The sequence below is a fragment of the Canis aureus genome, chromosome 23 (genome assembly GCF_053574225.1).
Source record: "Canis aureus isolate CA01 chromosome 23, VMU_Caureus_v.1.0, whole genome shotgun sequence".
NCBI lineage: Eukaryota > Metazoa > Chordata > Mammalia > Carnivora > Canidae > Canis > Canis aureus.
Window position 1 is genome coordinate 38,154,698 of NC_135633.1, and position 16,136 is coordinate 38,170,833.

Sequence of the window (16,136 nt, forward strand, 5' to 3'; positions counted from 1 at the left end):
CTTTCTGGCAATGAAAACTTCAATGAAGGCTTCAAACACACCTCTCTGCTTAAGAAGGCACTCTTTCAACAGTCCCTCTTAGCAAATGTCATCTTAGCCTTCAATAGAACAGTTTTTAAGTACGCAAAGTAGTTCCAGAGACAACTACATGAAATCAGACAGAAATCTGATGGAGTCATAATAAAGCAAAAGACAAACATGTGGTTTATACACAAGGCCTACAAAGACCAGTGCTGCTTACAGAACATACCTCTAGACATTAAACCCTGCTTCTTGATCCCATTATTATAAGTCCTCTGTGCTCTGACCCACTTTCTGCTTCCCAACTTATAGACCATCCTTTCTCAAATTGTAAATTCTACAATTTTATTTCTGCCTATTCACCTTGTTCTTTTAACCTTTATAATTTGGTTGTTGAAGCCATTCCTGAAATTTCAGCAGGAGAATCAAGCTCAAACATCAAACCAGTATGCTTGTTAATTAAAAATTTGGCTTACCTCATTTCCATATACCATCAAATGATGAGTTGTAATGAGCGATTTGAAGACCACCACCCAACTACTGTTAGTAGTTCTTTCAAATAAACTGTCTGCCAACTGTGGGATGTTCACATTCATCTCATTTGTGCACTGAATTAAGTCTATAATAAAAAAAGAAAGATTTACTATCTTTAATTTACTATTAAAGACAGACATGCATGCTGACAGTGGATCAATAATAGTCTGAAGAAGTTATTAAAAATCTATTAGGAGAACAACTGAGATCACTATAATCTACTGAGAAATAAACAAGATGTTGATTAGGATCACATAAATGATCAACAACAGAAAGTAAATCAAACTTCCTCAAAGAGTAATTCAATCCTCAAGTATTTTATTTATCTCAAAGCCTTGAAGAACTTTCAGTTCTCTTATTACTCATAAACCTTCAGAGCTACAATGCTAGGATTATACATTCCTACCATTCAAAAGAAAACTTAAAAAAAAAATCATACATATGGAAGGAAGCACGAACAAGTTGAAGGTAAACTACCTTTATTATTTTTTTTCAAACTACCTTTATCAATATTTTCCCTAACCTGCTGTCTTTGCACTATTAAGAAGACAGAGCAGATATGTGGTTTGTGAGTGGGTAGGATCTCAGTTTGTTTATACAAAATTTTCATTCTTCTCTCCCTTCAGTTTTACTGAGTTAAGCTCACTTATTAGTTGGTATCAACTAGCTTAAACTAACAAACACAACTGGAAACAAACTGAGGTTTCTTGTTGCATAAATTTCTAAATAAGAAAGGACCCAGAAACTCTATATGCTATTACTCCAAAAACAGTTAAAACAATGTAAGTTCCAATTTTATATTTTAAGTGGGAGAGTACTACTATAAATGGTCTAATGTACAATTGTTTCAGCACCTAAATGGGGGTGGGGGGGGGCTTTTAATAGACCCCAGAGTATTACCTCCAATCGCTTAAGAGATATTATTGGCAAATTCAATGAAGAAATACAAATCCAAATTTGAGAATACAATCCAATTTTGAGAATAGAGAAGAAATACAATCCTATGTAGAGAATAGAGAAGAAATACAATCTAATTTAGAGAATAGAGAAGAAGGCCTAGAAAATGGGTTTGATTTACTATTTAAAGTATGTATAAAAAATATCTCAGCTGTAACTACCATAAAGGGGAAAAAAATAAAGTCATTCACGACTCATAAACAGTTTGGCTACTTTTAATCTTCAGCATGTAATAATTAAGTAAAAATTCAGGTGACCCAACCTGGCTTTGATCCCAAGAAAACACCAATGTAACTATGACCATTTATATGCTTAAAATCTTTCAAAAATATCTGTTCTAATAGGTTCAATTATTATACAAAGTAACATCTGATAAGCAAATGAATTTTAGATAAGCAGTTATCCTAGCCAGAGTACTCATGGAACAGGGAATGATAGATACAAGGCTTTCAAGATTCATACTTGCAACAAAACTGGATAGTATTTCCAATTTGGTGTGTATGGTTCAATTCCTGAGAGTAAAAAACAGAACTTGATTTCTGCCTTCTCTGTTCCTAAATAGTACTTCATACCTGTCCTACAGCACTAAATACATTATGTACATCTTATACCCAAAGTTAAAAGCTTTCTCAAAAAGCAACGTCTTGCTCCTTTTAAATCCTTTAAAACTTAAAACACATTGGTCAAGTTCTGAACTCAGAGGATGTTACATTCTTAGTTTCTTTTCTTCTCTATCTTGATATACTACATTTTTCTGTATCCTTCCAGAAATGGTTTTGATAAGCTATTCCATTCTTAAATAGTTACTTCCCCTTGATGGCATCAAGTCATTTTACTCTCCTCAGAATCTTACTTTTTTTTTAGTTTTCAAAACTGAACATGTCATAAAATTTGTCACAATATTACCCCAAAGGTGTTCCTACATCTCTGCATTCATATACACTCCCTAGGTTCCATCAGTAACCAAGTCTCCTAAATCTCCAACAATTTTACCTATTCTTCTCCATCCCATATCACTGCCAAAGCCAGAGTTTAAATTCTATTTATTTCTTAACTAGAGGGTGCCACTTCTCCTGGAAGTATATAGAAATTGGGGAGGGAGATTAACACAATGAGAGATTTTACTGGCATTTAATAAGGGAGGATAAGGGGGATTCATTGTCTTGCAATGCAAAATCAGCACTTCACAATTTAAAACTGCTCTATCCATCAAGGGAGCCTGGCTGGCTCAGTTGATAGAGCACGTGACTCTTGATCTCAGGGTTGTAAGTTCAAGCCCCATGCTGGACGTAGAGCCTACTTTAAATAATTAATAAATAAACACACAAACCTGGCTCCACCCAAAACTGCTGGACTGTCCGGTTGCTTCTTATCTGATGATACCTGATTTGGGGTCTCGCCCACCTCATATCCCCAAACATTCTCTAAACCGACCACAGAATGATTTACGACATTTTCAGTGCTTAACCTCAATGAAGTCCCTACTACTTAGATAACGTCCATTTCGTCCTTGTCAATATCCTCCCTTCTTCAATCTTAGCTTCCAACACAGAACCACTTTCCATTGTTCTGACGTACCTTGCTGTTTCACACCTGCATCTTTACATTTTTGCTCATTCTTCAAAATGAATCAAATCTTCTCTTCACATACTAAGGTACCCTCCAGTCACTAAAGCTAGCACATAACTCTACATAATAGAACTATTCTACACAATTTTTTACTTCTAAATCATTAGCTTCTAACTAATTAGACCCTAAAGGAGACTGCAAACATTTTTGTGAATAATTTCCATATTCTTCATCACAGAGGAAGTAAACTACTACACCAGTCAGAGAGAGCTTGATCTTAAATGAAGCAAAAGGTATAGATTTTAGTTTCAACTACTGTAGTATTTTATGTTATATAAACCCTTTGTGATCAGTTCTCTCTGCATCACTTTACTTCAGTTACACTGACATCTCCTTTGTAATGCCTCCCACAAGCCAAGAACTCTTAACCCCAGGTTAACAGCACTTGCTGTTCTTTCTGCCTAGAATACTCTTTTCCCAGATATCTACCTACATTTTTTGCTCCCACACTTTAATCTTATACTTTGCTCAAATGTCACCTTATCAGATGAATTCTTCTGAATAATTATACTAAGTAACAAAGCCTCAGGGCACTTGCCTGCCTCCAAACTCTCACTATCCATCCTTACTCACTTTGTCTGCAGAGCATGTACTACCTAACTCATCTTAAGCTGTTTCATGTTTTTCTCTCTCAATTAAAATGTAAGCTCCACCCACTCCTGACACTCCCCCCCCCAAAAAAATAAGTTCCATGTGGGCAGGCTCTGTTTTGTTCTCAATTGTATCACCAAAGGCCCAGATACTGCCTTGTATACAGTGGTCACTTACATTTTTTGAATAAATACATTTTAATGAGCATATGGACAGCCCTAACATGACTTTTTAAATAAGCATCCAAAATGGTATTTTTTACATAGACTAAGACCAACAATTTCTGTTTGCACGATCATCTATTCCCAAAAGAAAAAACAAATCTGAGCCCATTACACGTGAAAATTTTCAAATTTCAAGTTAGAGAGGATGTAATAAATAAAGGTTTTTATTATAATGCTTGTGAAAACTATACTATACTCTAGAAATGACCACATAAAAAGTGAAAGTAATTCCAAAAACGAAAATACAGCACTTGACATTAAACAGGAAGAAGAAATAAGAATTCATGCTGAGATTATGAATCCACAGTAGACCAAATGCAAAACCAAAATTATATAAATATTCCTGGGAGAAGAAACACTGAATTGTTACACCAAATCTATAGAATATACTTCCCCTATAGTATTTTGCTCAAGCAGTACTCCAGGCAGTAATTTTTCCTCTGTACAATGTCTCTACTACAATAGTTTGAAAATGCTTCCAAGTCTGAATTTCAACAAAACTGAGGAAGGAAAAGCTTTTCCCACCTCTGACTAACCAAAAGCAAATCATTCCAAATAAGAATCATGCATATCATGGGAATCATGATAGCTGCTGCTTTTCCCATTCCCAGTACAGAAGACTTCAGTTCTTAAAAACCACCAACTTGGTATTAAATTTCCCTTACCAACCAAAAGGGTTCCAAATGGAAACACATATTTTCTTTTAGTTATTTACCTTAAGAATATAAAAAGTAAAATACCTTCTTAAATATTACACTATTAATAAATCCTAAACTCCATACTTTTTATTTTTTAGTACAATTACTAAATTTTTTTGTAGTACAATTACTGCATGGAATGTAGGTTCTTTGCTTTAAGTATAGATGAGAATTCATGAAGATTCTAGTACTTAAAGGTAGGAAGAAACAGGCCTACCACGGAAATACAAGAGCATTTTTCCAGAGACAGATGAAGGAACCAATCTCTACTATACAAACAAAATACTCTCACTTTTGTTATCAAATATGCCCCTCCAAAAATGCCTGAGATCGATAAAGTAGACATGACCTGTATGAACACAGGTTAAGACTTTCCCAAAGGTAAGTCACAGTAACTCACTACTATAGTAGCGACAGATTTATGAACAGAATTACATTTTTGTAAAAGATAAGGGTGCTTAGAAACAGATATACTAAGTGAATAGCCATTTAGTGCAAATCTTAAATCTCTGTTCAATTTAAAACAAAAATGCAAAATAGAATTTTTGTATTCAGGGAAAATGTTCATCAAAGTATCAAAACTTTAGTAGTAACCAATTACTAGATGGCTTCACTAATCTTGCAGCCATATTTCTAGTGCAGGCCACAAGCTTATTTACATCTTTCAAGGCAGAGGTCACCAACTTTAGAAACTTAAGCCAGTTAGGGTTAACTTCCACAGCAATTCAGGCATGCACCATTAGCAGAATGTTGGGGGTCTCATGTTCCCAACTATACAGGCATTCACTAAGCTATATATATATATATATATATATATATATATATATATATATAAAATATATAATTACATTATATATATATAAAATCATAACTATGTGGATACCCAAGTAGATTTTCTAATAAACTTGGCTAAGAACAGTATTAGTAAGAAACAAACAAACAAAAAACCCCACAATGTATCATAATCATTTAGCCAAATGCTACACTATCTCTTTCAAAAGGATCACTATGAAACTTTTTTTTTTTTGGTGTGTATGTGTATCTACCTCATAAGATTGTTTTGAGGATTAGCTCTTGCTGCTGGAACTATAAAACACTAATAATTAAATACTATTCTTTTTTTTTCAGTGCTCTTATATACATTACATATAATATACCTGTGTCACATATAGTTACATAAACATATAAATATTTTAAATGATTCAAAATTTGTTTTATATCACTTGCACTTTTTTTTTAGCCAATAACCCATTTCTCCCACTCTCATTCCCCTCTTCTTGCAACCACCAATCTGTCCCCTTTATCAGCTTTTTTTTAGACTCCTCATGTAAGAGATAATGGTACCTTTCTCTGACTTATTTTAACTTAGCTTAATGCTTTGGAGGTCCATCCATGTTGTTGCAAATGGAATGATTTCATTCTTTTTTATGGCTGAATAATATTCCATTGTGCAAACATACCAAATTTCTTTTCCATTCATCCATCAATGGACACTTAGGATGTTTCCATATCTTGAGATCGCACATAATACTGCAGTGAACATAAGGGTGCATTATCTTTTCAAGTTAGTTTTCCTTTTCCTCAAATACCTAAAAGTGGAACTTCTGGATCATACAGTAGTTCTTTTTCAATTTGATGAACCTCCATACTGTTTTCCATAGTAGGTACACCAATTTACATTCCCACCAATAGTGCACAAGGATTCCCTCTTCTCCACTTGGTATTTGTCTTTTTGATAAGAGGCAGAGGTGATATCCCACTGTGGTTTTGACTTTCATTTCCCTAATGATGTTGAGCAGCTTTTTACATTCCTGTTAGCTATATGTTTTCCTTGAAAAAAAAAATCTATTCAGGTCTTCAAACATTTTTTAATTGAACTGTTTTTTGCTATTGAGTTGTATGCATTCTTTATATATTTTAAATATTACCCCTTATCGGGTATATGATTTGCAAATATTTTCTCCCATTCTTAGGGTGCCTTTTCACTTTGCTGATGGTTTCAATTGCTGTACAGAAGCTTTTCAGTATGATATAATTCCACTTATTTTTGCTTTTGTTGCTTCTATTTTTTTGTCAGGTTCAAAATAATCCAACACTGTGCTCATTTCAGCAGCACATATGCAACAAACCATCACCAAAACTAATGTCAGGGAGCTTAACACCTGTTTTCTTCTAGGAGTTTTATGGTTTCAGGTCTTACATTCAAGTTTTTAATCCATTTTGAGTTCATTTTTGGGTATGGTGTAAGATAGTAGTTGATTTTCATTATTCTGCATGTGGCTGCCCAGTTTTCCCAGCACCATTTGTTGAAGAGATTATCCTTTCCCAATAGTATATTCTTGGCTACCTTGTCATAACTTAATTGACCATATATGCACAGGTTTATTCATGGGCTCTCTATTCTACGCCTGCTTTTATGACAATACCATCCATTTTAATTACTATATCTTTGTAATATAGTTTAAAATCAGGGAGAGTGTGTGAGGCCTCCAGTTTTGTTCTTCTTTCTCAAGAAAACAACCGTTTTGGCTATTTGTGTAGTGTGTGTGTGGGTGTGTGTGTGCATGCACGCGCACCGGCTGTGTGGTTGTTTTTTATAAATTTTAGATTTGTTCTATTTCTCTGAAAATAAAAATCCCACTGGAATTTTCATAGGAACTGCACTGAATCTATAGATTGCTTTGGATAGTACGGATACTTTAACAATATTAATTCTTCCAATCCATAAGAGCACAGAATATCTTTACATTTGTGTCTTCTTCAATTTCTTTTATTAAACCCTGTGGATTTCAACATATAGGTCTTTCAGGTCCTTTGTTAAGTTTATTCCTTAGTATTTTCTTTTTTTTTATGCAAGTATAACTAGGGTTGTTTTATTTTCCCCGTAATTCATTATCAGTACACAGAAATACAACAGACCTTTTTAGTGTGTTGATTTTTTTATCCTGCAACTTGACTGAATTCGTTTTTTAGTTAATAGTTTTTTTGTTGGGAGTCTTCGAGTTTTCTATATAATATCACGTCATCTGCAAAGTGTTCTACTTCTTCCTTTCCAATGTTGATGTCTTTTATTTCTTTTTCTTGCCTAGCTCCTCTGGGTAAGACATCCAGTACCATGTTGAATAGAAGTGGCATAGAAACAGCATCCCTGTCTCGCTCCTGGTTTTGAACTTTTTACTCCTGAGTATGATGTCTGCTGTGGATTGACGAAATATACTCTTTTTGCAATTGCTTTCAGGATCGATTTTAGTAACAGGACTGATTTCTTCAATTATATAGAAAATTAGAGGTACACTCATCTTGAAGGCAAATTAAGTGGATCATCAAATGTTGCTTCACTAATCAGATCTTTGAAATCTTTCCTGGGTAGGAGTACAAATGGTAGGAACCACTATTTACCAAGAAACAGCAATAAAAACAGTAGTCAAGAAACAGTAGAGGACAAGAAAAGTTTTTTTGCTTTTTAAAAAGTAGCAGCAACATTTTCCTCATTCAGCAAAAATCTGAAGGTATAAAACATGCAAAGTTGAAATCAGACTTGATTTCAAAATAATTATGCCAAAATAATTATATACACAGAGGCACATCTGCCCTTATTATAATATCAAATGTCTGGGAAATGGAATGAACAGTCTTGAATCTTAATTCTACTCAATTTTTTGTGTAAGGGGTCACAATCTATAGCCCAAATTAAGATGTAAGTGTTATCATTTGATCTTTATAGTTTGCGGGGTCCTCCATGTGAAACACAATGCTATCCTTGTATTAATTCCCAAAAGAATTAATTCAGAAATATGGTCTTCATAGACTAGCTTGTATCTTAAGAAATAAATCTAACCAACTTATTAATGGGATGTAAAGGTAAAAGCTGGAGAAAGACTTATATGCTACAGAATGTTCAGTACAAGTAATAAGGATTGAACTAATCTGAAAAGAGAAGGGTGCATTTCAAAGTATTAAAAAGAAACGAAGATATCCAAATGGCTTTGATTAAAGTACTATGAAGCTAAAGGAGCTAAGTCACAATATAAGAGGACATGTTCAGCTCAGTGGTTTAGCGCCGCCTTCTGCCCAGGGCCTGATCCTGGAGATCCGGGATCAAGTCCCACGTCAGGCTCCCTGCAGGGAGCCTGCTTCTCCCTCTGCCTGTGTCTCTGCCCCTCTCTCTCTGTGTCTCATGAATAAATAAATAAAATCTTAAAAAAAAAAAAGGACATATTCAATAATAGAGGAATAGCTCATTAAAAGACAGCAGTCTGGGGGGGAGGAGCAAGATGGCGGAAGAGCAGGGTCTCCAAATCACCTGTCTCCACCAAACTACCTAGAAAACCTTCAAATTATCCTGAAAATCTATGAATTCGGCCTGAGATTCAAAGAGAGACCAGCTGGAATGCTACAGTGAGAAGAGTTCGCGCATCTATCAAGGTAGGAAGACGGGGAAAAAGAAATAAAGGAACAAAGGCCTCCAAGGGGGAGGGGCCCCGCGAGGAGCCGGGCTGAGGCCGGGGCGAGTGTCCCCAGGACAGGAGAGCCCCGTCCCGGAGAAGCAGGAGCTGCACCGACCTTCCCGGGCGGAAAGGGGCTCGCAGGGAGTTGGAGCAGGACCAGGAGGGCGAGGAGGCCCTCGGGCTCCCGGGGACAGTAACAGAGCAACTGCGCGCCCGGGAGAGTGCGCCGAGCTCCCTAAGGGCTGCAGCGCGCACGGCGGGACCCGGAGCAGCTCGGAGGGGCTCGGGCGGCGGCTCCGCGGAGGGGGCTGCGCGGCCCGGGAGCGCGAATCCACCAGCGCAGGCTCCGGAGCACAGGGCGCCGGGACACAGCCCAGGATCCCGCCTCCCCCGGGACAGGCAGAGGCCGGGAGGGCCCAGGACAGCGAGGACGCTCCTGCCCCAGCTGAGCAGATCAGCGGCCCCGCCCCGGAGCCTCCAGGCCCTGCAGACGGAGTTCCTGCCGGAGCTGAATCCAGGTTTCCAGAGCTGCCCCGCCACTGGGGCTGTTCCTCCTGCGGCCTCACGGGGTAAACAACCCCCACCGAGCCCTGCACCAGGCAGGGGCACAGCAGCTCCCCCAACTGCTAACACCTGAAAATCAGCACAACAGGCCCCTCCCCCAGAACACCAGCTAGACGGACAACTTCCAGGAGAAGCCAAGGGACTTAAAGAACACAGAATCAGAAGATACTCCCCGGTGGTTCTTTTTTTGTTTGTTTGTTTTTGTTTTTGTTTTTGCTTTTGTTTTGTTTTGCTTTTTGATTTGTTTCCTTCTCCCACCCCCTTTTTTTCTCCTTTCTTTTTCTTTCTCTTTTTCTTCTTTTTTTTTTTTTTTTTTCGTTTTTTTTTTCTTTTTCTTCCCTTTTTTTTTCTCTTTCTCTTTTCTTTCCTTCTTTCTCTCCTCTCTTTTTCTCTTTTTCCCAATACAACTTGCTTTTGGCCACTCTGCACTGAGCAAAATGACTAGAAGGAAAACCTCACCTCAAAAGAAAGAATCAGAAACAGTCCTCTCTCCCACAGAGTTACAAAATCTGGATTACAATTCAATGTCAGAAAGCCAATTCAGAAGCACTATTATACAGCTACTGGTGGCTCTAGAAAAAAGTATAAAGGACTCAAGAGACTTCATGACTGCAGAATTTAGAGCTAATCAGGCAGAAATTAAAAACCAATTGAATGAGATGCAATCCAAACTAGAAGTCCTAACGACGAGGGTTAACGAGGTGGAAGAACGAGTGAGTGACCTAGAAGACAAGTTGACAGCAAAGAGGGAAACTGAGGAAAAAAGAGACAAACAATTAAAAGACCATGAAGATAGATTAAGGGAAATAAACGACAGCCTGAGGAAGAAAAACCTACGTTTAATTGGGGTTCCCGAGGGCGCCGAAAGGGACAGAGGGCCAGAATATGTATTTGAACAAATTCTAGCTGAAAACTTTCCTAATCTGGGAAGGGAAACAGGCATTCAGATCCAGGAAATAGAGAGATCCCCCCCTAAAATCAATAAAAACCGTTCAACACCTCGACATTTAATTGTGAAGCTTGCAAATTCCAAAGATAAGGAGAAGATCCTTAAAGCAGCAAGAGACAAGAAATCCCTGACTTTTATGGGGAGGAGTATTAGGGTAACAGCAGACCTCTCCACAGAGACCTGGCAGGCCAGAAAGGGCTGGCAGGATATATTCAGGGTCCTAAATGAAAAGAACATGCAACCAAGAATACTTTATCCAGCAAGGCTCTCATTCAAAATGGAAGGAGAGATAAAGAGCTTCCAAGACAGGCAGCAACTAAAAGAATATGTGACCTCCAAACCAGCTCTGCAAGAAATTTTAAGGGGGCCTCTTAAAATTCCCCTTTAAGAAGAAGTTCAGTGGAACAGTCCACAAAAACAAAGACTGAATAGATATCATGATGACACTAAACTCATATCTCTCAATAGTAACTCTGAATGTGAACGGGCTTAATGACCCCATCAAAAGGCGCAGGGTTTCAGACTGGATAAAAAAGCAGGACCCATCTATTTGCTGTCTACAAGAGACTCATTTTAGACAGAAGGACACCTACAGCCTGAAAATAAAAGGTTGGAGAACCATTTACCATTCGAATGGTCCTCAAAAGAAAGCAGGGGTAGCCATCCTTATATCAGATAAACTAAAATTTACCCCAAAGACTGTAGTGAGAGATGAAGAGGGACACTATATCATACTTAAAGGATCTATTCAACAAGAGGACTTAACAATCCTCAATATATATGCTCCGAATGTGGGAGCTGCCAAATATATAAATCAATTATTAACCAAAGTGAAGAAATACTTAGATAATAATACACTTATACTTGGTGACTTCAATCTAGCTCTTTCTATACTCGATAGGTCTTCTAAGCAAAACATCTCCAAAGAAACGAGAGCTTTAAATGATACACTGGACCAGATGGATTTCACAGATATCTACAGAACTTTACATCCAAACTCAACTGAATACACATTCTTCTCAAGCGCACATGGAACTTTCTCCAGAATAGACCACATATTGGGTCACAAATCGGGTCTGAACCGATACCAAAAGATTGGGATTGTCCCCTGCATATTCTCGGACCATAATGCCTTGAAATTAGAACTAAATCACAACAAGAAGTTTGGAAGGACCTCAAACACATGGAGGTTAAGGACCATCCTGCTAAAAGATAAAAGGGTCAACCAGGAAATTAAGGAAGAATTAAAAAGATTCATGGAAACTAATGAGAATGAAGATACAACCGTTCAAAATCTTTGGGATGCAGCAAAAGCAGTCCTAAGGGGGAAATACATCGCAATACAAGCATCCATTCAAAAACTGGAAAGAACTCAAATACAAAAGCTAACCTTACACATAAAGGAGCTAGAGAAAAAACAGCAAATAGATCCTACACCCAAGAGAAGAAGGGAGCTAATAAAGATTCGAGCAGAACTCAACGAAATCGAGACCAGAAGAACTGTGGAACAGATCAACAGAACCAGGAGTTGGTTCTTTGAAAGAATTAATAAGATAGATAAACCATTAGCCAGCCTTATTAAAAAGAAGAGAGAGAAGACTCAAATTAATAAAATCATGAATGAGAAAGGAGAGATCACTACCAACACCAAGGAAATACAAACGATTTTAAAAACCTATTATGAACAGCTATACGCCAATAAATTAGGCAATCTAGAAGAAATGGACGCATTCCTGGAAAGCCACAAACTACCAAAACTGGAACAGGAAGAAATAGAAAACCTGAACAGGCCAATAACCAGGGAGGAAATTGAAGCAGTCATCAAAAACCTCCCAAGACACAAGAGTCCAGGGCCAGATGGCTTCCCAGGAGAATTTTATCAAACGTTTAAAGAAGAAATCATACCTATTCTCCTAAAGCTGTTTGGAAAGATAGAAAGAGATGGAGTACTTCCAAATTCGTTCTATGAAGCCAGCATCACCTTAATTCCAAAGCCAGACAAAGACCCCGCCAAAAAGGAGAATTACAGACCAACATCCCTGATGAACATGGATGCAAAAATTCTCAACAAGATACTGGCCAATAGGATCCAACAGTACATTAAGAAAATTATTCACCATGACCAAGTAGGATTTATCCCTGGGACACAAGGCTGGTTCAACACCCGTAAAACAATCAATGTGATTCATCATATCAGCAAGAGAAAAACCAAGAACCATATGATCCTCTCATTGGATGCAGAGAAAGCATTTGACAAAATACAGCATCCATTCCTGATCAAAACTCTTCAGAGTGTAGGGATAGAGGGAACATTCCTCGACATCTTAAAAGCCATCTATGAAAAGCCCACAGCAAATATCATTCTCAATGGGGAAGCACTGGGAGCCTTTCCCCTAAGATCAGGAACAAGACAGGGATGTCCACTCTCACCACTGCTATTCAACATAGTACTGGAAGTCCTAGCCTCAGCAATCAGACAACAAAAAGACATTAAAGGCATTCAAATTGGCAAAGAAGAAGTCAAACTCTCCCTCTTCGCCGATGACATGATACTCTACATAGAAAACCCAAAAGTCTCCACCCCAAGATTGCTAGAACTCATACAGCAATTCGGTAGCGTGGCAGGATACAAAATCAATGCCCAGAAGTCAGTGGCATTTCTATACACTAACAATGAGACTGAAGAAAGAGAAATTAAGGAGTCAATCCCATTTACAATTGCACCCAAAAGCATAAGATACCTAGGAATAAACCTCACCAAAGATGTAAAGGATCTATACCCTCAAAACTATAGAACACTTCTGAAAGAAATTGAGGAAGACACAAAGAGATGGAAAAATATTCCATGCTCATGGATTGGCAGAATTAATATTGTGAAAATGTCAATGTTACCCAGGGCAATATACACGTTTAATGCAATCCCTATCAAAATACCATGGACTTTCTTCAGAGAGTTAGAACAAATTATTTTAAGATTTGTGTGGAATCAGAAAAGACCCCGAATAGCCAGGGGAATTTTAAAAAAGAAAACCATATCTGGGGGCATCACAATGCCAGATTTCAGGTTGTACTACAAAGCTGTGGTCATCAAGACAGTGTGGTACTGGCACAAAAACAGACACATAGATCAGTGGAACAGAATAGAGAATCCAGAAGTGGACCCTGAACTTTATGGGCAACTAATATTCGATAAAGGAGGAAAGACTATCCATTGGAAGAAAGACAGTCTCTTCAATAAATGGTGCTGGGAAAATTGGACATCCACATGCAGAAGAATGAAACTAGACCACTCTCTTTCACCATACACAAAGATAAACTCAAAATGGATGAAAGATCTAAATGTGAGACAAGATTCCATCAAAATCCTAGAGAAGAACACAGGCAACACCCTTTTTGAACTCGGCCATAGTAACTTCTTGCAAGATACATCCACGAAGGCAAAAGAAACAAAAGCAAAAATGAACTATTGGGACTTCATCAAGATAAGAAGCTTTTGCACAGCAAAGGATACAGTCAACAAAACTCAAAGACAACCTACAGAATGGGAGAAGATATTTGCAAATGACATATCAGATAAAGGGCTAGTTTCCAAGATCTATAAAGAACTTATTAAACTCAACACCAAAGAAACAAACAATCCAATCATGAAATGGGCAAAAGACATGAACAGAAATCTCACAGAAGAAGACATAGACATGGCCAACATGCACATGAGAAAATGCTCTGCATCACTTGCCATCAGGGAAATACAAATCAAAACCACAATGAGATACCACCTCACACCAGTGAGAATGGGAAAAATTAACAAGGCAGGAAACAACAAATGTTGGAGAGGATGTGGAGAAAAGGGAACCCTCTTACACTGTTGGTGGGAATGTGAACTGGTGCAGCCACTGTGGAAAACTGTGTGGAGGTTCCTCAAACAGTTAAAAATATACCTGCCCTACGACCCAGCAATTGCACTGTTGGGGATTTACCCCAAAGATACAAATGCAATGAAACGCTGGGACACCTGCACCCCGATGTTTCTAGCAGCAATGGCCACGATTGCCAAACTGTGGAAGGAGCCTCGGTGTCCAACGAAAGATGAATGGATAAAGAAGATGTGGTTTATGTATACAATGGAATATTACTCAGCTATTAGAAATGACAAATACCCACCATTTGCTTCATTGTGGATGGAACTGGAGGGTATTATGCTGAGTGAAGTAAGTCAGTCGGAGAAGGACAAACATTATATGTTCTCATTCATTTGGGGAATATAAATAATAGTGAAAGGGAAAATAAGGGAAGGGAGAAGAAATGTGTGGGAAATATCAGAAAGGGAGACAGAACATAAAGACTGCTAACTCTGGGAAACGAACTAGGGGTGGTAGAAGGGGAGGAGGGCGGGGGGTGGGAGTGAATGGGTGACGGGCACTGGGTGTTATTCTGTATGTTAGTAAATTGAACACCAATAAAAAAATAAAAAAAAAATAATAATAAAAAAAAAAAAAAAAAAAAAAAAAAAAAAAGAAATATCACAAATCAATTACTTGTTTTCACCATAAAAAAAAAAAAAAAAAAAAAAAAAATAAAAGACAGCAGTCTGGCAATGAAATACTATGAAGCTAACAAACACAGGGCAAAAAAAGCTGATGGAGAAAATGGTCAAAGTACATTAAATCAAAGCCAAGTTAAAGAATACAGAGTATGATACCATTTTTAAAATTGTAGACATATAATATTTTCTGATATATACTGATGTGCCTCAATAGGTTGATGTAAAAAGAACTGAACACTTTCAAAATTATTCTGCAACTAAGTCATATATGAACAGGTAGTCAAAATCAATATGTAAAAGAATTATACCATTAATCTCTATAATTTTACAAATTTCAATAAGCACCTCTCATGTCACAAAGCAAATACCAATCATATACCAACTTATTAACTGGATGTGAAGATAAAAACTGGGGAGATTCACATATCACAGGATGTTTGGTACAAGTAACAAGGATTGGAAAAATATATATAAAGTATTGAGTTAATTTGAAAAGAGAGAAGGGTGCATTTCAAAGTATTAAAAAGAAATGAAGAAGGGTACACGATGAGATGAGCACTAGGTGTTCTACTATATGTTGGCAAATTGAATTTAAATAAAAAAAAAAAAAAAAGAAATGAAGATATCCAAACGGCTTTGATTAAAGTACCAAGAAACTAAAGTAGCTAAGTCACAATATGTAAGGACATTCCTTCCAGACCCTTTGGGGCATATCATGATCAATGGCAGAAAAGGACAGCCATGATGTGTTATTTCTTCAAGCATGTGAGGAAGAGGTGGTACATGAACAAGAGTTGCATGGTTTAACAGCTGAAACTTTGGTAGCCACTATTCCAGAGGAGGGCCAATACTGTGAATACAAGTTCATTCTCTCACAATGATAGATGAACCTTAAATTACCTCCAGAATCCACAAAGAAAGGCAAAGGCCCATCTTACTTAAAAAAAAAAAAAAAATTAGTTGCAGCTGCAGGAAAAA

General features: G+C 37.4%; 1 protein-coding gene across 17 annotated transcripts in view; it reads right to left on the reverse strand.

Moving 5' to 3' along the window:
- The window catches only part of PICALM (phosphatidylinositol binding clathrin assembly protein), a 108,760-nt gene that overhangs the window by 67,266 nt on the left and 25,358 nt on the right, over window positions 1-16,136 (reverse strand). For 16 of the 17 annotated variants that reach the window (XM_077867319.1, XM_077867328.1, XM_077867320.1 and 13 more), the window contains exon 2: window positions 498-640. In XM_077867319.1, the coding sequence (XP_077723445.1) occupies window positions 498-640 (143 nt within the window). Of the gene's footprint in view, window positions 1-497; window positions 641-1,455; window positions 1,557-16,136 lie in introns of those variants that run through there. The other variant, XM_077867330.1, reaches the window with a different exon arrangement.